The sequence below is a fragment of the Vipera berus genome (assembly GCF_964194415.1).
Source record: "Vipera berus genome assembly, chromosome: 4".
In the NCBI taxonomy this organism is placed as follows: domain Eukaryota; kingdom Metazoa; phylum Chordata; class Lepidosauria; order Squamata; family Viperidae; genus Vipera; species Vipera berus.
This window is the reverse complement of record NC_138206.1, coordinates 5,297,906-5,322,787: the sequence shown is the minus strand read 5'-3', so window position 1 is coordinate 5,322,787 and position 24,882 is coordinate 5,297,906. Positions and strand designations below refer to the sequence as shown.

Here is a 24,882-nt window from a genome sequence, read left to right as displayed (position 1 = left end):
AAGGTCTTTGCATAATGTATCCAATGTCGGATATATTTTGAGCCTGGTCACTTGTACGCCACGTGAGACCCGATTTGTTTAATGAACCATCATTCTTTTTTTTTCCTTGGCTGTCTACGATAGTCTCAAGTGTCTTCTCCAACACCAGAGCTCAAAAAAAGTCGCTTCTCTTCCTATCCCGTTGCTTCGAAGTCCAATTTTCACTCGCATCTGAGGGTCAACGGAAAAAAAATAACTGCTTGCCCTGTTATGATCTTTGTAGTCCAAGGCTTTCAGGGCTGCGCTCTGACGTGCTAGCCCGCTGCGTATTTCTTGCTTTTCCTTTCTTTTACTGGGGATGGTAGATCCTGGAACGCAGACGCTTGCCCCTGCTTCAGCATTCACGTCTTTCCGTGTGTTTCTTTAGGACTCCTCCCGAGATATCCGGGAAGCTCTGCATGAGCTGTTGTGTTGCACCAACGTCTCGACCAAAGAAGGCATCCATCTTGCCTTGGCGGAGCTGCTAAAAAACCTCACCAAATACCCGACGGACAGGGATTCCATCTGGAAGTAAGTCTTCGTTCGTCCCCTTAAGGTGCAATACAGGTCGAGACTTTAGAACAGGGGTGTCAAACTCAATTTCATTGAGGGCCGCATCAGCATTGCGGTTGCCCTCAGGGGGCCGGGTGGGCGTGGCCTACTGGGTGGGCGTGGCTAGAGTGCGTATGGCCTACTGGGTGGGCGTGGCCAGCTCTACATCGTTCGCATCAAGGGTCCCTATGGGGGCCTAGGCAGGAGTGGGACAGATCTGAGGGTCTCTGGCAGGAGGAGGGTCTCTGGGACAGGGCCAAGGCAGTGGGGGCCGTTCCCTCACTGTTTCCAGGATGGCTTCGTGGGCCGCGTGAAACCACTTCGCGGGCTGCATCCGGCCCCCGGGCCTTGTGTTTGACATGTCTGCTTTAGAAAGAGTGCAGAGAAGAGCAACAAAAGGGACCGGAGGCTAAAACTGTGGTGGCAAACCTATGGCACGGGTGCCACAGGTGGCACACAGAGCCCTCTCTTTGGGCATGTGCACCGTCGCCCCAGTCCTAGGCCTCCAGCTGGGTTTTATAAAACCTTTTTGCTTTAGGGCTCCAAAAAAATAAAAGGTTCAATCAATTTCAACTTCTCGCGGGGGGAAAAAAGATCTCACAAAGTTGGAATTGATTTAATCTGCCGTTACCACTGCAGCCACGCCCACCCAATGGGCCATGCCCACCCGGCACCTGACGATACATACGTGGGTTTTGGGTTGCAGTTTGGGCACTCGGTCTCTGAAAGGTTCGCCATCACTAGGCTAAAACATACAAGGAATGGCTGCTGGAATTGGGTAAAAAGGTAAAGGTTCCCCCGCACATGCGTGCTAGTCGTTTCCGACTCTAGGGGCCGGTGCTCATCTCCGTTTCAAAGCCGAAGAGCCAGCGCTTGTCCGAGGACGTCTCCGTGGTCATGTGGCCGGCATGACTAGACGCCGAAGGCGCACGGAACGCTGTTACCTTACCACCGTAGTGGTCCCTATTTTTCTACTTGCATTTTTTACGTGCTTTCGAACTGCTAGGTTGGCAGAAGCTGGGACGAGTAACAGGCGCTCGCTCTGTTACGCGGCACTCGGGATTTGACCCGCCAAACTGCCGACCTTCTGATCGACAAGCTCAGCGTCCTAACCCACTGAGCCACCGCGTCCCTTTGGAATTGGGTATGCCTAGTTTAATGAAGAGAAGGACCAGGGGGGACATGATAGCAGTCTTCCAGTATCTCAGGGGCTGCCCCAAGGAAGAGGGAGTCAAGCTATTCTCCAAAGCGCCTGAAGGCAGGACGAGAAGCAACGGATGGAAACTGACCAAAGAGAGAAGCAACCTAGAACTAAGGAGAAACTTCCTGACAGTTAGAACAGTCAGTGGAACTACTTGCCTCCAGAAGTTGTGAATGCTCCAACGCTGACCTCCAAGGTCCCCTCCATCATCATCATCATCATCATCATCATCATCATCATCATCATCATCATTATTATTATTATTATTATTATTATTATTATTATTATTATTATTATTATTATTATTGTTTTGTTTTGTTTTGTTATTATTATTACTATGATGATGATGATGATGTAGTCCTTGACGTACAAATAAAATGCAAGGACCCAGATTGTTGGGGGCAATAAAGCTGACTTTGTAAAAATGCCGCTTGGGGGGTGGTGCCGAAAGCCCTAATAAGCAGGCATATGCATAGAATGAAGGCTATCTATATATATCTATCTGTCTGTCTCTATATCTATCTCATTTTGTTCACATAGCAGCATTCCTCTGGCACAATTTACCCCAGTTAAAGAAGTTATCCAGGGTATTTTAAATTAGTTAAATGCCTTTTTATTACTGATTAGATACAACAATCAAACCTGTTTCTGGGACCAGGAGAATCTGCCTTCCTAAAAGAATAAATCTTGGTTCTGGATTCCTTCCCAAATTCTGCTCTGATAGGTAGAACAAGAACCACTTAGCACCATCAACGTCTTACAAGTTTGAGAGCCAAAGGATTTATCATGGTATAGATTTTCATTTTGAGGAGGTAGTTCGATGACAGGCAGTGGGTGACTTGGCAAAGGAAAAGATTTACGGAGCTTAAATTTTGACACTGGGTGTATTAGCGAAATTGCCCAATTGCTCATCTTAATTTCATTCCCACACACAATGCTAAGCACATTGAGTTGTGCTTTAGATTGTAAGCCGCCCTGAGTCTTCGGAGAAGGGCGGGATATAAATGGGATTAAAAAAAAAAAGACGATTGTTATGTGGGTTTTGCCCCCATTTTGAGACCTTTCCCCCCCCCCCCCGAGTGAATCACTGCAGTTCTTAAGTAGATCATTCGGGCGCTAAGCGAGTCTGGCTTCCCCCTTGACTTTGCTTGTTGGAAGCCCCCTGGGAAGATTGCAAATGGTGATCACATGACCCCGGGACGGTGCAACTGTCATAAATACATGCCAGTTGCCAAGCGCCCAAATTTTGATCACGTGACCCTTGGGGGGGACACTGCGATGGTCATGTGTGAAAAACGGTCCTACTGTAAGTCATTTTCCCCCCAGTGCTGTGGTAACTTCAAATGGTCACTAAACAGACCGTTGTGAAACAAGGATTACCTGTACATCTCCGACCCTTATTGACTGAATTAAGTTCATCCAGAAGAGATATCCTCGTATCCAGGAAACGTGCCGTTGAATGGATTTCAATTGATTAAATAATTATTACAGCGTTGGAAGTAACCGAAGTTGTCAGTCTACAACAACAGGAATACAAATGCTAACGTGGTCTTCCAGGGATATTGATCCAGTTAAATTTCTGATGCTTTATTCTATTTTCTCTTTCCTCTGAAACCTCTTAATTTTGTATATTCTAAGCGTTCGTAAATAATTACTGTAGCTTTTTTTTAAAAAAAAATTAAATTTTGTCGTCCTGAAGAGTTTGCTGTTTGGTTGCAATAAAAGGGAACTTTCTCTGCTTTGAATGTCTGTGTTTTTTTCAGGTGTTTAAAGTTTCTGGGAAGTAGGCACCCCACTCTGGTGCTCCCACTGGTCCCTGAATTGTTGGGGACCCACCCTTTCTTTGACACCCCTGAACCAGACATGGACGATCCAGCTTGTATCCTTTTTTCCCCCCACCTGTTCTGTGTAAAATTGCTCCAGAGGATTTCAGATTTAGTGCACAAAACTGCTTGTGATTTCCAAGCAGCTGGTGAAACAACAGAAAGCTTGAATTGCAAATGGGAATGCAAGACTGGCCTTTTGTGCCAGTTGTGGTTTCCTGGGGTATCACGACAAGAAAAGCCCTCGGTAAAATTGCAGCTGTATTTTAACATCCATGCGGTTGACAGATGGGGATTTGCCTGCTCCTCTAAGCCTGAAAGCCAGCTGGGTGACTTTGGGCCACTCTCCAGGAGACAGGGAGTTCTAGTTCTGGCTTAGGCATGAAAGCTGGCTGGGTGACTTTGGGCTGATCACCAGGAGACAGGGAGTTCTAGTTCTGGCTTAGGCATGAAAGCTGGCTGGGTGACTTTGGGCTGATCACCAGGAGACAGGGAGTTCTAGTTCTGGCTTAGGCATGAAAGCTGGCTGGGTGACTTTGGGCTGATCACCAGGAGACAGGGAGTTCTAGTTCTGGCTTAGGCATGAAAGCTGGCTGGGTGACTTTGGGCTGATCACCAGGAGACAGGGAGTTCTGGCTTAGGCATGAAAGCTGGCTGGGTGACTTTGGGCTGATCACCAGGAGACAGGGAGTTCTAGTTCTGGCTTAGGCATGAAAGCTGGCTGGGTGACTTTGGGCTGATCACCAGGAGACAGGGAGTTCTAGTTCTGGCTTAGGCATGAAAGCTGGCTGGGTGACTTTGGGCTGATCACCAGGAGACAGGGAGTTCTAGGTCCACCTTAGGCATGGGTGACTTTGGGCCAGTCCCTCTCAGACCAACCCACCTCATGTGGCTGGGAAAATATCCAAGAGGCAGGAATATTAAGTCTGTTTGCATGCTTGCTTGCTTGCTTCCCTCCCTCCCTCCTTTCCTTCCTTCTTCCTTCCTTCTTTCCTTCCTTCCTTGCTTCCCTCCCTCCCTCCTTTCCTTCCTTCCTTCCTTCTTCCTTCCTTGCTTCCCTCCCTCCTTCCTTCCTCTCCCCTCCTTCCATCCTCCCTTCCTTGCTTGCTTCCTCCCCTCCCTCTCTCCTCCTTCCTTCCTCCCCCTCCCTTCCTTCCTCCCTACTCCTTCCCTCCTCCCTCCCTCCTCACTTCCTTGTTTCCTCCCCTCTTTCCTTCCTTCCTTCCTTCTCCCTCCCTCCCTCCTTGCTTCCCTTCCTTCCTCTCCCCTCCCTCCCTCCTTCCCTCCTCCCTTCTTTGTTTCCTCCCCTCCCTCGCTCCCTCCTTCCTCTCCTTCCTTCCTTCCTTCCTTCCCTCCCTCCCTCCCTCCCTCCCTCCCTCCCTCCCTCCCTTCCTTCCTTCCTTCCTTCCTTCCTTCCTTCCTTCCTTCCTTCCTTCTAACATTTAGGCTTATATAGCACTCCATAGTGCTTTACAGTCTCTCCAAACGGTTTACAGAGTCAGCATATCGCACCTTTCCCCCCCCCCTCAACAATCTGGGTCCTCATTTTACCGACCTCGGAAGGATAGGAGGCTGAGTCAACCTCCAGCCGGTCAGGATCGAACTGCTGGCAGTGGGCAGAGTCAACCTGCCATGCTGCCTTCTAACCACTCCGCCGCCACGGCTCCCGTGCTCCTTGCACCTCTGGTTTCGTGCTGCCCTCCCCTCCCCAGCTGTGTTTTTGCAGTTGCCAACTCATTTCCCTGCCCCCCCCTTTGCATTCAAGAGTTTTGTTCAACTGCTTTCCCGTCAAGGCTCCGACGTCTTCCTCCTCCCTTAACTTGTGTCCCAGATATTGCCGTCCTGGTTCTTATTTTCAACGCGGCCAAATCCTGCCCAACGATGCCTGCGCTCTTCTCCGACCACACCTTCCGGCACTACGCTTACCTTCGGGATAGCCTCTCGCACCTTGTCCCGCCTTTGAGGGTGAGTTGAGCCGTTGGGATGAGCTCTCGGGATACCACGTCGGGTATTATTATTATTATTTTTTTGGTTTTTTTTTACAAGCTGTCCTCAACTTCTCACAGGACACCTTACAGATGACGGGCTGTTCGAAGTTACAACGGGCACTGAAATAAGTCACCTACGGCCATTTTTCCACACTTAACGACCGTTACAGCATCCCCGCGGTCACGTGATTTACCTTTCGGTGTCTGGGGAGGTTCTCTTGTCCTCCAGGTCAGGGTTGATTCAAAGGGGCTTTTTTTTCAGGAGGCAACGCGGCTTTCTTGGTTTTTCTTTTGAAGACGTTTCGCTCCTCCTCCCAGAAGCTTCTTCAGGTTCTGACTGGATGGTGGGGAAGGGAAGGATTTGTACTCCTTGCAGAAAGCCGGTCATTTGCCTCCTTTTAGAGGGTCGTTGAGGCCATTTGGAGCTTTACCTGTGTGCTCAGGGTCACCTATACCTTCCCTTCCCTCCTTTCATCCACTTCCCTTCCCTTTCTCCTTTCCTTCCCTTCAACCACTTCCTTTCCTTTCCTTCCTTCATCCATTTATCTTCCCTTTTCCTTCCCTTCAACCACTTTCCTTTCCTCTTTCTTTTCCTATCCTCCTTCCCCTTTCTTCTTCCCTTCCCTTTCTCCTTTCCTTCCCTTCAACCACTTCCTTTCCTTTCCTCTCCTTCCCTTCCGTTCCCTCCCCTGTCCTTTCCTTTACTTTCCTCTCCTTCCTTCATCCATTTGTCTTCCCTTTTCCTTCCCTTCAGCCACTTTCCTTTCCTCTTTCCTTTCCCTTTACTTTTCCTATCCTCTTTCCCCTTTCTCCTTCCCTTCCCTTCCCTTCTCCCTTCCCTTTCTCCTTCCTTTTCCTTCCCTTCCCTTCACCTCCCTTCCTCCCTCCCTCCCTTCCCTTCCCTTCCCTTCCCTTTTTCCTTTACTTCCCTTCCCTTCAACCACTTTCCTTTCCTCTTTCCTCTTTCCTTTCCCTTTCCTTTTCCTATCCTCCTTCCCCTTTCTCCTTCCCTTCCCTTCCCTTCCCTTCCCTTTTCCCTTCCCTTTCTCCTTCCTTTTCCCTCCCTTCCCTTCACCTCCCTTTCTCCCTCCCTTCCCTTCCCTTTTTCCTTCCCTTCCCTTCAACCACTTTCGTTTCCTCTTTCCTTTCCCTTTCCTTTTCCTATCCTCCTTCCCTTCCCTTCCCTTTTCCCTTCCCTTTCTCCTTCCTTTTCCTTCCCTTCCCTTCACCTCCCTTCCTCCCTCCCTTCCTTTCCCTTTTTCCTTTCCTTCCCTTCAACCACTTTCCTTTCCTCTTTCCTTTTCCTATCCTCCTTCCCCTTTCTCCTTCCCTTCCCTTCGTCCACTTTTCTTTACTTCATTCTATTCCCCTTCTTCCCAACATCTCTCTCATTTCTGTCTTCTTTCTCCTTTTTTGCTCTTCCCATAGCTGCCTGGGAAAAAGACGGCCTCTCCTTCCGCGCTGGCCAGCCTCGGCCTTCCGGAAGACCCTTCTCAGGAATTTCTGCAGCAGAGCCTTGAAAGAGTTTTCAGCCTTCAGCACCTCGATCCGCCGGGCTTTCAGGAGCTGCTTGAATTCACCATTCGGTACTGGCTTTGGAAAACGAGAGGGAGGGGTGGGCCGGTTACCTTCACCCAATTTGGTGGCGTCCACTGAGTTCTCTGCGTAGTTTTCTGCTTCTCAGCACCTTCCCCCCCAAACCCTTATACGGGGTGCCCCTACTCAGCAGTGTAGGGTTGACGTCCAAAGTGGGCCAGACTTAGCTCCCGCACGAATTTCAAAAATGTTTCCCAATGCAAATGACAAATGTTGGAAATGTGATTCTGCCAGGGGCACTTTCTACCATCAATGGTGGACTTGTCCAAAGGTTAGGCGTTACTGGACCAATATAAAAAATTGGTTATTTCAAATAACAGGATATGATCTTCAATTGGACCCAGCTATTTTCCTCTTGGGGATGAAGCCACAAGAAGTACCAAAAAATGTTTGGTATCTAGTAATACATATTACAACAGCGGCGCGTATGATTTGTGCGCAATATTGGAAGACGAAGGAAATCCCAACGGACTATCAAGTAATAGAGAAAGTATTACTATGCGCAGAGTCAGATCGAATGACATATATTCTCAAAGGGAAAAGTGAATCACTTTTCAATAAAAGTTGGGACTCCTGGTATTCATGGTTACAAAATAGAATATTTAACCTCAACGGGGGAAATACCAGATGATTGTGTATTATTATTTGAGGTATAGAATCTGGAGATACATACAATTATAGATTTCTAATATTTGGTAATTAAAGGTTACTTAGCCTGGGATGCACGAGAAAAAGAAATTAGGGGTAGTATTACACTCCCCGGTCCTGTCTAATGTTGTTGTTTTTGGGTTTTTTTTGGTGTCTAGGATGTTTTGATGTTTTTCTATTTGACGCACTTTTCAGTATGTTGTAATAATGTTCTTGTTTTTTTTATTTAAAAGTTGTTTAATAAAATTAAAAATAAAAAAAAAAACAAAGTGGGCCAGACAAAATCCATCTTCCCTCTCCTTTTATCCCTGGAAACAAATTGGCGGAGTCTTGTCTTTGAGAACGCGAACGGCCCAAAACTCTGGTGGTCTGTTGCTGACAAAGCAGAATTTCCCCCACTCTTTTCTGTGCCCCCGGAGGTGTAGCTGCTCAGTGGCTTAGAAGGTCTGTGCCGTGGCGGTTCGAGTCCCACCACTTCGTAACCGAGTGAGCTCCCGTCCCTTGCTCCAGCTCTTGCCCACCTAGCAAAGTTCACAAATTGCGAGTAGATAAATAGGTACCACTTCGGGCGGGAAGGGAACAACGCACACTGTGTGTCGCTGCATGCTCTGTGCCACGTGACTGTGGAAATGTCTTCGCACATCGCTTGCTCAGTGGCCTAGAAACACGAGATGAGCACAGCCCACTAAAGTCAGCTATGACTGGTAGGAAAGTTAATAGCCCGGGTTCGAGACACAGCGCCGCAAGACAGGGTGAGCTCCCGTTCCTTGCTCCAGCTCCCTGCCCTCCTAGCAGTTCAAAAGCATGCAAATGTGAGTAGATAAATAGGCACCACTTTGGTGGGAAGGTAACAGCATTCCCTGTGCCTTTGGCATATAGCCACATGACCATGGACGCGTCTTTGGACAATGCTGGCTCCCTCAGCTAAGAAACGGAGATAAGCAGCATCCCCTAGAACAGGGGTAGGCAACCTTGGCTCTTTTATGACTTGTTGACTTCAACTCCCAGAATTCCTGAGCCAGCATGGGGGAACTATGGCCCCTTCATGACTTGCGGACTTCAACTCCCAGAATTCCTGAGCCAGCATGGGGGAACTATGGCCCCTTCATGACTTGTGGACTTCAACTCCCAGAATTCCTGAGCCAGCATGGGGGAACTATGGCCCCTTCATGACTTGTGGACTTCAACTCCCAGAATTCCTGAGCCAACATGGGGGAACTATGGCCCCTTCATGACTTGCGGACTTCAACTCCCAGAATTCCTGAGCCAGCATGGGGGAACTATGGCCCCTTCATGACTTGCGGACTTCAACTCCCAGAATTCCTCAGCCAGCATGGGGGAACTATGGCCCCTTCAACTCCCAGAATTCCTCAGCCAGCATGGCTCAGCTTGGAAACCTCTCCCTTTCCCCTCAGCATGGCTGACTCAGGAATTCTGGGAGTTGAAGTCCACGAGTCACAAAACAGCCAAGGTTGCCTACCGCTGACTAGAATCTGATATGACCGGACAGAGGGAAACGTTACTTTAGCACAGTAAACTTGCAGGGACTCCATGGTGGCACAGTGGTTAGAATTCAGTATTGCAGGGTGATTCTGTAGACGGCCATGAGTTCGATCCTGATCGGCTCAAGCTGGACTCAGCCGTCCATCCTTCCGAGGTCGGTCAAATGAGGACCCAGATTGTTGGGGGACAAATACGCTGACCCTGTAAACCGCTTAGAGAGAGGGCTGTAAAAGCACCGTGAAGCGGCCTATAAGTCTAAGTGCCATTGCTATTTATCTTTTTACCTTTTTTACCCAGGGACCTTCAGAGGTTTGGAGAACTACAGTCTGACTTAGCTGGCATGGCTGACTTCTCTGCCGCTTACCTGCGCTGCCAGCTTCTTCTCATTCAGGTATGCGTTTGTAACTGCTGGAGACGAAGCTGGGTGCTGTCCTTGCTCTTGGGGTGAGTTAGGACAGGGGTCTTCAAACGTGGCCCTTTTCTGACTTGTGGACTTCAACTCCCAGAATACCTCAGCCAGGCATGCTGGCTTAGGAATTCTGGGAGTTGAAGTCCACAAGTCATGAAGGGGCCATAGTTCCCCCATGCTGGCTGAGGAATTCTGGGAGTTGAAGTCCACAAGTCAGAAAAGGGCCACATTTGAAGACCCCTGAGTTAGGAAATTACGTGGGGCCAGTCACTCCCTTTCAGCTCATCCGCTCCTTCCGGCGCGATCTCAAAACCTACCTTTTCGAACAAGCTGGCCTGGCCTGATGGGATGGGGTTGGGTTTTATTAATGTGTTTTAACCTACTTTTTAATGTGTTTTAACTTATTCGTGGGCATTTTGTTTAATCGTTTTTAATTTTTGTATCTTGTTTTTTAATATGTATTGCCCTGTTCACCGCCCTGAGTCCTTCGGGAGAAGGGCGGTATACAAATAAAATTAATAAATAAATAAATCCCACCTCTCAGGATGGTTGTTAATGGGGAAAACAGGTAAGAGTACAGATAGTCCTCAACAATGACAGCGGACCCCACAGTTTCCCTGGCTAAGTGGAGGACAGGCACGGCCTGGGTGGCTGAGAAGCTCCGTAGACTTTTAGCGATGCACTTTGGGGCGGAAGCACCCATTCGAATGGTGCGGGAGGATGAGCAGATTTCCAGAAAGAAAGGGCAGACGGCAAGGACTAGATAAGCTGCAAGGAAAGTGAATCCTTCCATCCTCCACCGTTCTGTCAGAACTGAAGAAGCTCCTTGGGTGAGAAGCGAAACGCCTTCCAAGAAAAATAAAGTCCGGTTGCCTTTTGAAAAAGCACCTCTGGGACGACCTCTCAGCATCTTTTCGTTTTTAGGCTCTGCAGGAAAAACTCTGGAACGTCGCAGCTCCCCTGTATGTCAAACAGAATGCGCTGGCCTTGGCTGCAGCTCGACAGGTAGGCTGGGGGGCGGGGCGGTATTCCTTCCTTCCCTTTCTTCCTCTCCCCTCCCTCCTCCCTTCTTCCCTTCTTTCTTCCTTTCTTCCTCCCCTCCCTCGCTCCTTTCCTCTCCCCTCCTCCCTCCCTCCCTTCCTTTCCTTCCTTCCTCCATCCCTCCCTTTCCTTCTATCTACTCCTAACATACTTACTTCATCCACCCACCCATCCATCCCTCTCTCCTTCCTTCCTTCATTCCTCCCTCTCTCCTCCCTCCCTTCCTTCCTCTCCCCTCCCTCCTCCCTTTTTCCTTTCTTCCTCTCCTCCCTCACTCCTTTCCTCCCCCTCCTCCTTCCTTCCTTCCTTCCTTCCTTCCTTCCTTCCTTCTGCACAGTGGTTAGAATGCAGTATTGCTGGCTAAATTCTACCCACAGCCAGGAGTTCGATCCTGACCGGCTCAAGGTCGACTCAGCCTTCCATCCTTCCAAGGTCGGTAAAATGAGGACCCGGATTGTTGGAGGTGATATGCTGACTCTGTAGAGTGCTTAGAGGCAGCTGTAAAGCAACTGTGAAGCTGTATATACTGTAAATCTGAGTGCCGTTTCTGTTGCTATTTTCTGATTTGTTGGGAAGGGAAGGGAGGGAGGGAGGAAGGAAAAGGAAGGAAGGAAAGGAAGGAAGGAAGGAAGGAAGGAAGGAAGGAGGTGCGCAATGGTTAGAATGCAGCATTGCAGGCAAACTCTGCCCACAGCCAGGAGTTCAATTCTGACTGACTGAAGGGTGACTCAGCCTTCCATCCTTCCGAGGTCGGTAAAATGAGGACCCGGATTGTTGGGAATGATATATAAGGTCTGCTGCTTGAGCAGGAGGTTGAACCAGAAGACGTGCAAGGTCCCTTCCAGCTCTATTCTGATTTGAGTACAATATGCTGACCTTGTAAAATGCCCCGAGCGTGCTGCAAAAGCACTGTGGGTCCGTATGTAACTCCCCAGTGCTATCGCTATTACAACAGATAGGATGTGCTAAGAAGAGGTTCTTGATGCTTGGTTTGATTACAGTGCGCTGTGTGGTTGCTTCACCCTTTGTGGGTTTGAAGTGGCCTCGCCACGTTTTTCAGGCGAAGCAACCTCCCGGTTACCCTTTGGGAATCTGACAGAATTTTTTAAAAAAACAAACAACCGGTGATTTCTTGTCTAGATTATGGAAGAAACGTACAAGATGGAGTTCATGTACAGCAACGTGGAGCATGGGCAGGTGGTCATCATCCACCATATGAGGCTGCAGGCAAAGGCTCTCCAACTGATTGTGACGGTGCGGACAACGAGAGGGTAAGGAGGCTGTCTGGGACTTTGGGGAGGCCGAATCGGTGGAGAGATCAATTAGCGGAGGACAATTAGCCAGCGGAACAGCTTGCCACCAGACGTTGTGGGTGCTTCACCACTGCAGGTTTTTAAGAAGTGACTGGACAGTCACTTGTCTGGACTGGTAAGAGGATCTCCTGCTTGAGCAGGGGGCTGGACTGGAAGACCTCCAAGGTCCCTTCCAGATCTATTCTGATTCAGGGGTTCAAATTACTATCCTGGGCTCAGTGTGCTTGGTACCTATTTATTTATTTATTTATTTATTTATTTATTTATTTATTTATTTACATTTATATACCGCCCTTTCCCGAAGGACTCAGGGCGGTTTACAGGGTAATTAAAAACCAAAATACAAAAGTTAAAAAAACAAGTTTAAAAAAAATTAAATTTATCCCTGTATAAGTGAAACCCCAATTAAAATAAATTACTCCTCAGCCTGGGCCAGAGAGCTCGAAGAGCCAGGTCTTCAGGCCCCAGCGGAATGAACGGAGGTCGGGGGCAGTCCTCAGCTCCACTGGCAGCTGGTTCCAAAGGGCAGGCGCCCCCACTGAGAAGGCCCTATCCCTGGGTGTTACCCGCCGGCAATCTCTTACCGGTGGCACCCTGAGAAGACCCTCCCTGTGGGAGCGCACTGGACGAAGGGAACTTGATGCCGGCAATGCGAACTGCTTTCCAAGTGCCCAGATGAATGGTCATATGACTACAGGTGTGCTGGTGCAGCTGTAATTCCAAATAACCAACTTATAACCATCATTTGTTCAGCACGGTCGTAACTCTGAATGGTTGCTGAATGAATGGTCGTAAGTTGAGGATTACCCGTATGTCAGAAATGATGCGGGTGGCACTTGTCCAAGGCAATTTTCCTCCCAAAAGGTGGAAATCTGATTTTATTTATTTTTATTTATTTATTTATTCGATTTGTATACCGCCCTTCTCCCTAAGGACTCATTTTTGGTTCCAAAGCAGTTTATCATAGGCCTAGCACGGAACTGATGGTTAAATCAGAGTTGGAGTGAAAAATAGTTTGCGCCACTTATATTCCCAAGCCAGCTTTCCTATAGAATAACCTTGTCTGACTTTCTGCTCCTGCAAGTGACTTGGAACCGGCAAAAAAATTGGGATATCTAGAATGGATTTTGTATCTTTGTTACAGGGTGGAACCGCTCGGCATATGTGAGAAATTTTTGCAAGAAGTGGACTGTTTTCAAAGGTGTGTACAGTCTGGTTAGATACTCCTCGGGTGCAAGCAAAACCTTATTCTCGTTTTTCTTCTCACACGTTTGTTTTATTCATACATATAGGGATTCTTTCATTCATCCATTCTTTTTAGCAGAATTACTTTCTGTCCATCTCCCTGCACCATCTGACTTTATATTTTCAAGCTGTTTTAATTACAAAAAAATGCCTCAAGTATTACACTTAATTTGCTGATATGCGCCTGAATTCTACAAACCAGTGTGTAACTGAAAAATAAAAATAGCAAGATGCTGGGATCTGAGGCTCATCCTGGAAAGGTGCCCGTCAATCAGTCAATCAATCCAGAAAAAAAAATGCTGATTTAATTGAGACATTTTAGGGAAGCCATAGAGAGCAACCATAGAGAGCTACTAAGTTGTTGATTGTTGTTTCCCTGTGTCCCCTTAGCTCCTAAGTATCTGGTAGGCCAGTGTTAAATCAGCGCTCCTATTGACTGACAAGGGGCCGTTTCAGGCTTCAGTTATTTCCCTGGCTATTTTTGTCTCTACACGGCCAACAAACATAGTAGCTGAGAAACTGAATGCATGTTTGTTGCAATATGAGATTGCCAAAGAGTTTGGGTCTTCTCGTCTAACCAAGAACAAGATTAGTCAAGGCGTTACAATACAGGTGCGCTGAAAAACCTATACCTGGATTGCTGATAAGGTAGGCATGACTAACAATACCCAAAGTCTTCAATCTGGGGAGGTAATTTTACAGCATATTCTGGATGTTCTAAGCAAATGGCTATCTTGAAGACTTTGAGAATTGTTAGCCAAGCTTGGAAGAATAAAACTTTGGTCCTGGTGACCCACTCTGATTGGATCCTGCAACATTATCCTGGGCCACACGTATACAGTTGCCACAGCATTTCAATCGGGTTGAGGTCAGGACTCTGACTGGGCCACTCCAGAAGGCGTATTCTGTTCTGTTGAAGCCATTGTTTTGTTGAATTACTTGTATGCTTTGGGTCATTGTCCTGTTGCATCACCCATTCCTCTGCGGAGCTTCAGTTGGCGGACAGATGGTCGTACGTTTTCCTGCAAAATGTCCTGATAAACTCTGGAATTCATTTTCCCATCAATAACAACAATCCGTCCAGGCCCCGAGGCAGCAAAGCAGCCCCAAACCATGATGCTCCCTCCGCCATGTTTTACAGTGGGGATGAGGTTTTGATGTTGGTGTGCTGTGCCTTTTTTTCTCCACACATAGTGTTGTGTGTTTTTCCCAAACAACTCAATTTTGGTTTCATCTGTCCACAGTATATTTTGCCAGTAGTGCTGTGGAACATCCAGGTGCTCTTTTGCAAACTTCAAAAGCCAATTAGGGAAGGGTTGGGAGGAGAGAGTGCTACAGATCAGGGGTGTCTGCGGGGTGCTATTAAAAAAAAAAGGCAAGAGGGCAGTCACAATCACGGAGTCGAATCTCCTCCTGCTTTTTATGAAAACGTCACATATGAACAACAGGAGCATCGACTAACCCTTTGTGTGCACCCACTTGATTTCTCAGACAGTACCTTGCAAACCATCCCTGATGCAGACGGAACAGTTCCTCCAAAGTAGGGGTCTTTGAACTCGGCCCTTTTTTGAGTTGTGGACTCAATTTTGGTTTCATCTGTCCACAGTATATTTTGCCAGTAGTGCTGTGGAACATCCAGGTGCTCTTTTGCAAACTTCAAACGTGCTGCAATATTTTTTTGGGACAGCAATGGCTTCCTCCGTGGTGTCCTCCCATGTACTCCATTCTTGTTTAATGTTTTCCTTATTGTAGATGTGTCAACACAAATGTTAGCATGTGCCAGAGATTTCTGTAGGTCTTTAGCTGACACTCTAGGATTCTTCTTTACCTCATTAAGCATTATGCACTGTGCTCTTGCAGTCATTTTTACAGGACGACCACGCCTAGGGAGAGTAGCAACAGTGCTAAACTTTCTCCATTTGTAGACAGTCTGTCTTACCGTGGACACATGAACATCAAGGCTTTTGGAGATACTTTTGTAACCATTTCTAGCTTCATGCAAGTCAACAATTCTTGATCGTAGGTCTTCTGAGAGCTCTTTTCTGCGAGGCATGGTTCACGTCAGACAGTGCTTCTTGAGACCAGTAAACCCAAAACAGGTGTGTGTTTTTAAAGGGCAGGACAGCTGTCAGCAACACATCCAATATCATCACAGTGGTTGGAGTCAAGGTTGGCTCATTCCTGGCTCCAATTAGCTCTTGGAGAAGTCATTAGGCTAGGGGTTCACATACTTTTTCCACCCTGCACTGTGAATGTTTACATGTTATGTTCAATTAAAACATGACAACAGCTAATGTTTGTGTAGTATTATTTTAAGCAGACTGTGTTCTTCTATTGTTGTGACTTACATGACGTTTAGAGCGCATTTTATGGCCAATTCATGCAAAACTCCACATAATCCCAAAGGGTTCAGATACTTTTTCTTGCAACTGTATTTGCCGTCATTTGTCTCTCTTCTCTTACCTTTTCGCAGGTGTTTCATTTCCGAGCTCCCCCACATGCAAGGCAGCTTTGTGGATAAGCTTCTCGACCTGATGCCTAGATTGGTCACTTCCAAGCCTTCAGAAGTGGTCAAGATCCTCCGGGTGACCTTGCGACAGAGTAATTTCCTTCATCTTCCATTGCCAGAGAAGGTGAGATTCGTTCGTTCGTTCATCTGCCGAGCTTCTCAGTTATCCAGATCATGGTTGTCCCAAAGGTGCCTTTTTTCAGGAGGCAACTGGACTTTCTTGGTTTTTTTTCTTTGAAGACGTTTCGCTTCTCCTCCAAGAAGCTTTTTCAGCTCTGACTGGATGGTGAAGGATGGAAGGATTTATGTTCCTTGCAGACAGCCGGTCATTTGCCTTCTTTTAGAGCACGGGTCTGCAACCCGCGGCTCCGGAGCCGCATGCGGCTCTTTGAGCCGTCTCCTGCGGCTCCCAGCCGCCTGGTGCGCGCGCACCTCTTCGAACGGGCAGTGGTGCGCGCGCACCTCTCCAAATGGAGAGTGGCACCGCCCGTTTGGAGAGGTGCGCGCGCACCTCTCCGAATGGGCGGAGGTGCGTGCGCACCTCCCCAAACCTTTGGAGAGGTGCGCGCGCACCTCCGCGCGAACGGGCAGCGGCGCCGCTCTTTGGGAAAGCTGCCGCGGCATGTTTGCAAGCTGCCGAAGGCGGTAGCTCTGCAAATGGGCCGTCGCCGTCGCGCAACCGGGAACCGGTTCCATCACACATTAAAAAAATGGCAACCGCGCGCGTCCGCGCATGCGCAAAAAAACCCCGTTTTGCGCATGCGCAAAATGTTTTTTGCGCATGCGCGTGCATGGACGCACGCACGCGGCTCCCACTTTTTTATGTGTGATGGAACTGGTTCCCAGTGGCTCTTTTCCTTTTTCAGGTTGCCGACCCCTGTTTTAGAGGGTCGTTGAGGCCACTTGGAGGTTTTACCTGTGTCCTCAGGGTCACCTGAGTGGTGCAAATGGGGGTGGAGCCTTCTTGGCTGCAGGGCGTTTTCTGCCTTGGGTCCCTCCACGGTTGAAGACAGGCACACGGGCTGTTGGGGATGAGTCTATATTGTCTGCATCTCAAACTGAAAGGCAAATGGTTCCTGTTCAGTCCCCAACAGCCTTTTGGGCTCCATTGTGGTCGTAAGTCGAGGACTACCTGTATAGGACCTTCTGCTTGAGCAGGGGGTTGGACTAGAAGACCTCCAAGGTCCCTTCCAATTCTGCTTTCCTGTTGTCGTTCAGTCATTAAATTGTGCCTGACTCTTCGTGACCCCATGGGTTTAATATCACGCCATGGGGATGGTGCAAGAGTCGTCATTGTGAAAAATGGACACGAGTCACCTTTTTCAGTGCCATTGCAACTCTGAACGGTCACTAAATGAATGGTTGCAAGTTGAGGACTAGGTCTTATCAGGACTGAAAAAGCGAATTGCGAAGAGTTGTTTTGTCACAAGAAATGTCGGCTAATTTACCCCGTTCCTTCCCTCAGATGCACCGAGCAGCCGCCACCATTATTGAGCCCACAGGAGAATCGGACAATCCCCTTCGCTTCACGTCAGGATTAGTGGTTGCATTGGATGTGGATGCCACTTTGGAACACGTGCAAGATCCTCAAAACACAGTGAAAGTCCAGGTAACTGAATTGAGCCATGTGAAGGCCACCATGTTGGGTTAGAACAAGGATTCAGTGTTCCACCAGTTTGTCTCCAGTTCTCAGTTGGCCAAGTGCTATTCGGCATCTCGGGGTTTCTCAATCTCAGAATGGAATGGAACAGAACAGAATAGAATAGAATATATGAGGATGGGAATGGAATGGAACAGAACAGAACAGAATAGTATAGAATTAGAACAGAACAGAATAAATAGAACAGAACAAAATATAACTACAGAACAGAATAGAATAGAATATATGGGATGGGAATGGAATGGAACAGAACAGAATAGAATAGAATTAGAACAAAACAGAATAAATAGAACAGTACAGAACAGAATAGAATATGGGATGGGAATAGAATAGAACAGAATAGAATATATAGGAATGGAATGGAACAGAACAGAACAGAATTAATAGAACAGAACAGAGCAGAATAGAATAGAATAAATATATAGGGATGGGAATGGAATGGAATGGAACGGAACGGAATGGAATGGAATAACTTTATTGACACTTTAAATGTTCACTAATCGGCATACATTAAAATGAAATTTCGTTGCATACAGTTCTCAAAGGGTCACCAACTCCAATATACACTATATAAATATGACCCCCCAAAAATTTGCATATACCCACATACCCACATTACATTCTATGGCACAGCGAAACAACACAGTCTAGTTTGAATATGTACATGTACGTGGCGAGAAAAACGAATCTTGTCAGTTTAGCAGACGGCTGGCTCAGGGAACAAAGCTGTTACGGAATCTGGTAATCCTGCTGGAAATACTTCGAAACCTCCTCTCAGAGGGGATCAACACTCTTGAAGATGTGTGGACTTCTAATTCCCAGGATTCCCCAGCCCGCAAGGACTACCTATCGTGAGCTTCCATGGGCTGTTTTTTTCTTTTTTTTCTTTCTTTTTTTAAGGAGAGGGTGCTCTATAAATGCGGTGTCACAATAGCATGACCGTCTTCTCGATTGAGCCCCCCCCCCAAAAAAAATGTCCGTGTGATGTGGGACAAGCAGGAGACGCACCATTGATGATTCCAGGTTTGGGAAGAGACAATCCAATCACTTTGGGTCTCTCTTTTCTTCTAGATCGTGTATCCTGATGGTCAGTCCCAGGTGATCCATCCGAAACCGGCAGATTTTAGAAATCCTGGTCCAGGAAGACACCGATTAATTACTCAAGTTTACCTTTCGCATACTGCGTGGACAGGTAGAGTGAAACGTGGCTTCAGTGCATTTTTTTTTTTTGCAATGTGTAATGTAGACCCAAAGGTGCATTTTTCCCAGGAGGCAAGTGGACTTTCTTGTTTTTCTTTTGAAGACGTTTCGCTTCTCATCCAAGAAGCTTCTTCCGCTCTGACTGGATGGTGGGGAAGGGAAGGATTTATACTCCTTGCGGACCGCTGGTCATTTGCATCCTTTTAGAGAGTCGTCATTGAAGCCACTTGGAGGTTTATCTGTGTCCAAGTGCCTCAACGACTCTCCAAAAGGATGCAAATGACCAGCTGCCTGCAAGCAATATAAATCCAATTCCAGCTGCCTGCAAGGAGTATAAATCCATCCAGGCAGAGCTGAAGAAGCTTCTTGGATGAGAAGCGAAACGTTTTTCAAAAGAAAAAGTCCACTTGCCTCTGGAAAAAGCACCTTGGGGACCTGGATGACGGAGAACCTCCATAGACATGCAATGTAGATTTCATCTGGGTAATTCTCAAGGTTCAAAAGAATTATTTAGGTATGTGTGTGTTTGCATCCCGCCTTTATTATTTTTTGCAAGTAACACAAGGTGGCGAACATAATCCAACACCCCTTCCTCCTCCTATTTTACCCCCAACAGCAACAATCCTGTGAGGTGGGTAAGACAGAGAGAGAGGGAGACTGGCCCATTATGGGATACGAAGGTGAAAGATTCGTTCCTCGAGCTTCTGGGTTGGTTTCCGAACGTCCTTAATCTCTACCCACACAGACACCGAACAGCACCAGTTTATTATTATTATTATTTATTGAATTTCTATACCGCCCTTCTCCCGAAGGACTCAGGGCGGTGTACAGGGCAATTAAAATACAACATACAAAAGTTAAAAGTAAAATTAAATTAATTTAGCCCTAAGAATAAATAGTTAAAAATAAACCCCAAACCCTTAGTCCAGGCCAGCCTGTTCAAACAACCAGGTTTTCAGGTCACGGCGGAAAGAGCGAAGGTCAGGAGCCATCCGGAGCTCAACAGGCATAGGGCAGGCGCGCCCACAGAGAATGCTCTCTCCCTGGGGGCCGCCAGCCAGCACTCCCTGACCGACGGCACCCTGAGGAGGCCCTCTCTGTGGGAGCGCACAGGACGAAGGGAAGTTGACGCCGGCAGCAGGTGCTCCCGTAAGTAATCCGGAGCAACACAAAAACCATCGGCCGTGCTCCCACCCGCCACACTCGGGAGTTCATCGAAGCCTGGCGCTCCACAAGTAATTGCATTAACAGACACACTGACCTACAACCAGCCTACGAACCCCTCGCAGTCCAAATCAACCTCACAGCCAAACAGAGACAGCACCAACCCGCAGCCATCCCGCACAAGCCCCCCCACTCCCACCAGCAGTACACCTCCCAATGATTCTGACCTGATGTAACCAGTGGTGGGATTCAAATACCTGAACAACCGGTTCTCTGCGTGGACGCTGCTTCCGGAAGTCTGTTCTGGGACTTCCGGAAGTGACATCCACACGCTTCCCGTGGGCCGTTCTGGGTCTGAGAGGCCTCCCCAGCTCAGAACAGAGATCTGGAAGTGGCATCCACACACTTCTGGTGGGCCCTTCTGGGCCTAGGAGGCCTTCGCGACTCAGAATGGAGTTCCAGAAGTGGCGTCCATGCACTTCTGCTGGGCTGTTCTCAGCCTGAGAGTCCTCCCCGGCTTAGAACGGAGTTCTGGAAGTGGTGTCCACGGACTTCCTGTGGTCCATTCTGGGCCTTGCGAAAAAGATCTAGGCCTTCAGCCAGTTTGCCGAAGTCAATAAAAAAATTAGCTACCGGTTCTACTGAGCCGGTGCGAATCAGCTGAATCCCACCACTGGATGTAACCTCCCCATTACCAGACCCATCACAGGATTCTCACTGTTGACTCACACCTGAGCCATCACAAGACCCTCACTTGACACACCCACACCTGAAGCCCTTATAAGGACACGGACACTGACATCGCATAAACTCTGCTGAAGATGTTACCTAACCTGGTAACGAAATGTTCGGAAACCAACCCACAAGCTCGGAGAACAAACCATCACGTTCGTCCTACACCCGAGCTACAAATATTTGCCTCCATTGCAAATTATGGGATATTTTTCAGGAGTAGGTGGTCCCAGACAGTGCAGCAGTGAAATGGAATATTCCCAAACGCAGGGGATATATTGCACACACCGAACTTCAGGAAAGTTTCAGACGTGAAGGGCAGGAGAAAGTCGTTAATATATTTGATACTCCGCAAGTTCCTTATTAAGAGCTTTAGGCAGAACAAACGGCACGCTCTTGTTAAAACAAACGCATGAAAAATTAATTAAGCTATGTTCAATTATTTGTTGGGGAAAAAATGCCTCGCTTGCTAGTGACTTTACAGGTAATCCTCATTTTAGGACTGTACATGAATCTGCCTTAAGTCATTGATGGTCGAAAAAGGCCGCCAAGTGTTTGGATCCGTTTTTATGACCGTTTTTCCCGCAGGAGTTGTTAAGTGGACTCCACCGTGGGAAAGCAACCAGCACAGTGGCAAAATAAACGCTGCCGTCGTAAAACGAACCCATTGCTTGCCATGGGCCATTTTTTGCTGAAAACCGAAAAGCGTGTGCTGGTTTGCAGCAAAAAAATGTCATAAAATAAAGTCACGTTACCGTGGGACGTGGCAAACAGCCATTGTGCGTATGAAGCCGGCTGGTGCAAGGAATAGAATTTTGGGAGTTTTGATGTCCTTTGTTGTGTACAGGTAGTCCTCGAGTTACGACCACAATTGAGCCCCAAAATTTCAGTTGCTAAACAAGTCAATTAAGTGAATTCTGTCTCCCTTTTACAACCTTTCTTGACAACAGTTGTTAAATGAATTGCTGCAGCTGCTAACATTAGTAACATGGCCGTTAAGGGAATCCGGCTTCCCCCGTCGACTTTGCTTGTCAGAAGGTGGCCAGAGGGGGATCACGTGACCCCGGGACTCTGTGACCTGTCACAAAGACATGCCAGTTGCCAAGCCTCTGAATTTTGATCACGTGACCCCGGGGATGCTGCAATGTGAAAAAAAGTGTCATAAATGGTCATAAATCTGTCATGCCTCCGACACGAGGTGTTGTTTACCTTAAAGAATCTTTATTGGAGTAGCATAGCATCGAAGCCAAAATCTTGACTTTCCCTCCCCTGAGCACATAGTATCAAAGCACAATTCCCTCCTCCAATTAACAGTCATAAATCACATCCTCCAATTAGTTTGAAGTGCAGCCTTCCCCTCCAGCTCTCCAATTCTTTATCATCTCTTTATTTCAATAACCTTGGTTCTCACACTAGGTTCAGCATTGTTATGTCTAGCTAAACTCCCGTGCACATTCCTCCTCTTGCCCCCGCCCCCCCCCGTCCCCCCCAGTATCATCTAATTCTAACTCTAATTCTAAGAGTAAAACACAAGAAGAAAAATCCTCTCCACATGTTGTCAAAGGAAAAACATCCGATGTTAGCAGCGTTGACAGAATCACTTTTTACAAGTGCCGTAACTTTGGCCGGTCACTAAACGAACGGTTGTTAACGTTGAGGACTACCTGTATGTTAGATGCTTTTTGAAACCTGGCAAATTTGAGACCTTTTCCTTCTATCCCCCACCCCCTTTGCTCCAGAACCTTGTCAAGTTGAACTCCGTCTTCTCCTGGCCTACAGTTCGGACAGAACCAAGGCCTCCGTGGACCTCTCGCGCCCAACCTGGGGAGATGCCCCGGATCTTCTCCCCGCATCTGAGGGCAGCATCGAAGGGACTCTCCTGTTCGGCAAACCAGTCAAAGTTTATATTATGCCCAAGCCTGCTAGACGGTGAAAGCTGTAGTTGCAAAATCAATTTTCCTTTTTTTTTGGGGGGGGGGGTTTAAATCTGTTTTGGAAGTTGACGGGACTTCCGTAAAGACCATCGGAGTGGACCTATGGTGGGAGACGGTCCCCGTTGGCCTCCTTTTTTAAAAACTCTGCTCTCTTCTCTGCTTACGGAAGAGCCTGTGACTGGGAAACGGTAAAAGAAATTGCTACTCAGAGAATATATATATATATATATATATATATATAGGCTACGGTCATTTATTCCGTCACCCAGCAACCTCCTAAAAGTGCAGAATGGTTTGGTCCAGCTTGCCCAGCCAAGAGTTTTGCAGTTGAGCGCTTCCAACACATCTAGAGGGGTGATAGGTTGGGAAAAATCTGATCTCGGTCACTCTGCTTCGGCCTTTTTCAGACTTTTAGGAGGCTGGGCAGTGTTTCTTTTAGCAACTTTTTACTTATACTTTCCGATTTGCAAGATTTTGTTAATGTAGAAGAATAGAATAGAATAGAATAGAATAGAATAGAATAGAATAGAATAGAATAGAATAGAATAGAATAGAATAGAATAGAATAGAATAGAATAGAATAGAATAGAATAGGACAGGGCTTTTCAACCAGTGGTACGGGTACCACCTGTGGTACATTGGCACCTGGCAGGTGGTACGTGACCATCCTAGAAAAGTAGCGGGGGTGGGGAATGAACTGAACCAGTGGCAGCACCGCACAAGCCAGAGCGAGAGACGGCTGGAGCTGCAGGGCTGAGCGGAAGCGCCAGTATCAGCGCCAGGCTCCAGCTGGAGCTCGGCACTGATCCTGGCGCTTCTGTTGAGCCCAGAAGAAGCGCCGATCAGCTGGAATGTTGCAGCATCTCCAGGCTCTTGTGATTTACATTCAGATGCTTGGCAACTGATTCATATTTATGACGGTCACAGTGACCCAGGGTCACGTGAAGTGACCAAAACCTGCTGCAACCACCCAGCAGAGGGGGGGGGGAAATAAAAACCAAACACCCACCCCACCCCACCCCTGCTGCCAATCCTCAACAGAAATGCTCACAACAGTGAAAACCTCAGACAGGAGGAAGAGCGCTGCCGGGTGGGCAGGCAGGTGTCTTGCTCGGCTGTGGCTTGGGGGGCACTTTTTTCAGTGCCATTGTAACTTTGAACAGTCACTAAGCGAACTGTTGTAAGTCAAGGACTACCTGTACTTCATCACTTTTTTCCTTTTTTTGTTTTTGGGTCATCAAGTTTTTGACACCTTGCTAGGCGACTGGTGGTATTCGGATGTTGCCATATCCTAAAAGTGGTACAATGGGTGAAAAGGTTGAAAAGCCCTGGAATAGGAGAATAGAATAGAATAACAGAACAGGAAAGACTAGACTAGACTAGAACAGAACAGAATAGAATTACAAAGTTGGAAGGGACTTTGGAGGTCATCTAGTCCAACCCTCTGCTCAGGCAGGAAACCCTATACCATTTTGGACAAATGGTTGTGCAATTCTCTTCTTAAAAACGACCAGTGTTGGAGCATTCACAAATTCTGGAGGCAAGTTGTTTCTTTATGTAATTTTACAATAATGTAGAATTAGCTTGTCTGGCTGTGTTTTCCCTCCATCTGGGCTACCTGGCAAGGCTGTCACCTTCCCTCTAGTTTTCCTTTTTGCACTTGAACACAAGCCGATAAAAATGGCTGGGGCCTTTATTATTTTTGCAAATGGTTTTATTCCTGGGTGGAAAGTGTTCAGATGTTGGCACAGCACACATACACAGAAAATGTTCCTTTTAATTTCCCCGAAGGAACCAGGTAGAAGACGAGAGAGAGGGGTTTTGACGTCAGCCCTCTAACACAGGGGTCTCCAACCTTGGCAACTTTGAGACTTGTGGACTTCAACTCCCAGAATTCCTCAGCCAGCTTTGCTAGCTGAGGAATTCTGGGAGTTGAAGTCCACAAGTCTTAAAGTTGCCAAGGTTGAGGACCCCTGCTCTAACAGGTAGAATGGAAGACTCCGCCCACTCTGACTCCCTGGGAAGCCAAAATATTATATTCTTTCACAGCCTGCTCTGTTTGCAAGACCATCACATCAATTCCATGCTTCTTCAGATACTCCACTGTGGCTGGCGGGACCTGGGGGGGAGGGAAAACAGTGAAAATCTGTGGCATCGGTGGAGCAATTTTCTTTATTAAAATAGCATTAACCTACTTTTACATCTATATCAGAACCTCAAACACGTTAACCATTGATTAAAAAGGAAGAGTGCTGGTGCAACAGGGTGTAAGGACATAAAAATAACCCTACGGGATCAGGTAAAGCAGGGGTCTTCAAACCTGACCCTTGCGGACTTCAACTCCCA

General features: G+C 47.5%; 2 protein-coding genes across 3 annotated transcripts in view; one reads left to right on the top strand and one right to left on the bottom strand.

The window, feature by feature from the left end:
• The window catches only part of INTS4 (integrator complex subunit 4), a 35,690-nt gene extending 12,921 nt beyond the window's left edge, over positions 1–22,769 (top strand). Inside the window, 12 exon segments of the mRNA XM_081327658.1 lie at positions 407–549; positions 3,535–3,650; positions 5,426–5,559; positions 7,011–7,168; positions 9,627–9,720; positions 10,663–10,743; positions 11,920–12,050; positions 13,237–13,293; positions 15,811–15,970; positions 17,312–17,455; positions 18,578–18,698; positions 22,342–22,769. Of these exon segments, the coding sequence (XP_081183784.1) occupies positions 407–549; positions 3,535–3,650; positions 5,426–5,559; positions 7,011–7,168; positions 9,627–9,720; positions 10,663–10,743; positions 11,920–12,050; positions 13,237–13,293; positions 15,811–15,970; positions 17,312–17,455; positions 18,578–18,698; positions 22,342–22,535 (1,533 nt within the window). The 3' untranslated portion in view covers positions 22,536–22,769.
• The window catches only part of AAMDC (adipogenesis associated Mth938 domain containing), a 12,384-nt gene continuing 10,084 nt past the window's right edge, over positions 22,583–24,882 (bottom strand). For both annotated transcript variants that reach the window (XM_081327896.1, XM_081327897.1), the window contains exon 4: positions 22,583–24,655. In XM_081327896.1, the coding sequence (XP_081184022.1) occupies positions 24,515–24,655 (141 nt within the window). In that variant the 3' untranslated portion in view covers positions 22,583–24,514. The remainder of the gene's footprint in view (positions 24,656–24,882) is intronic.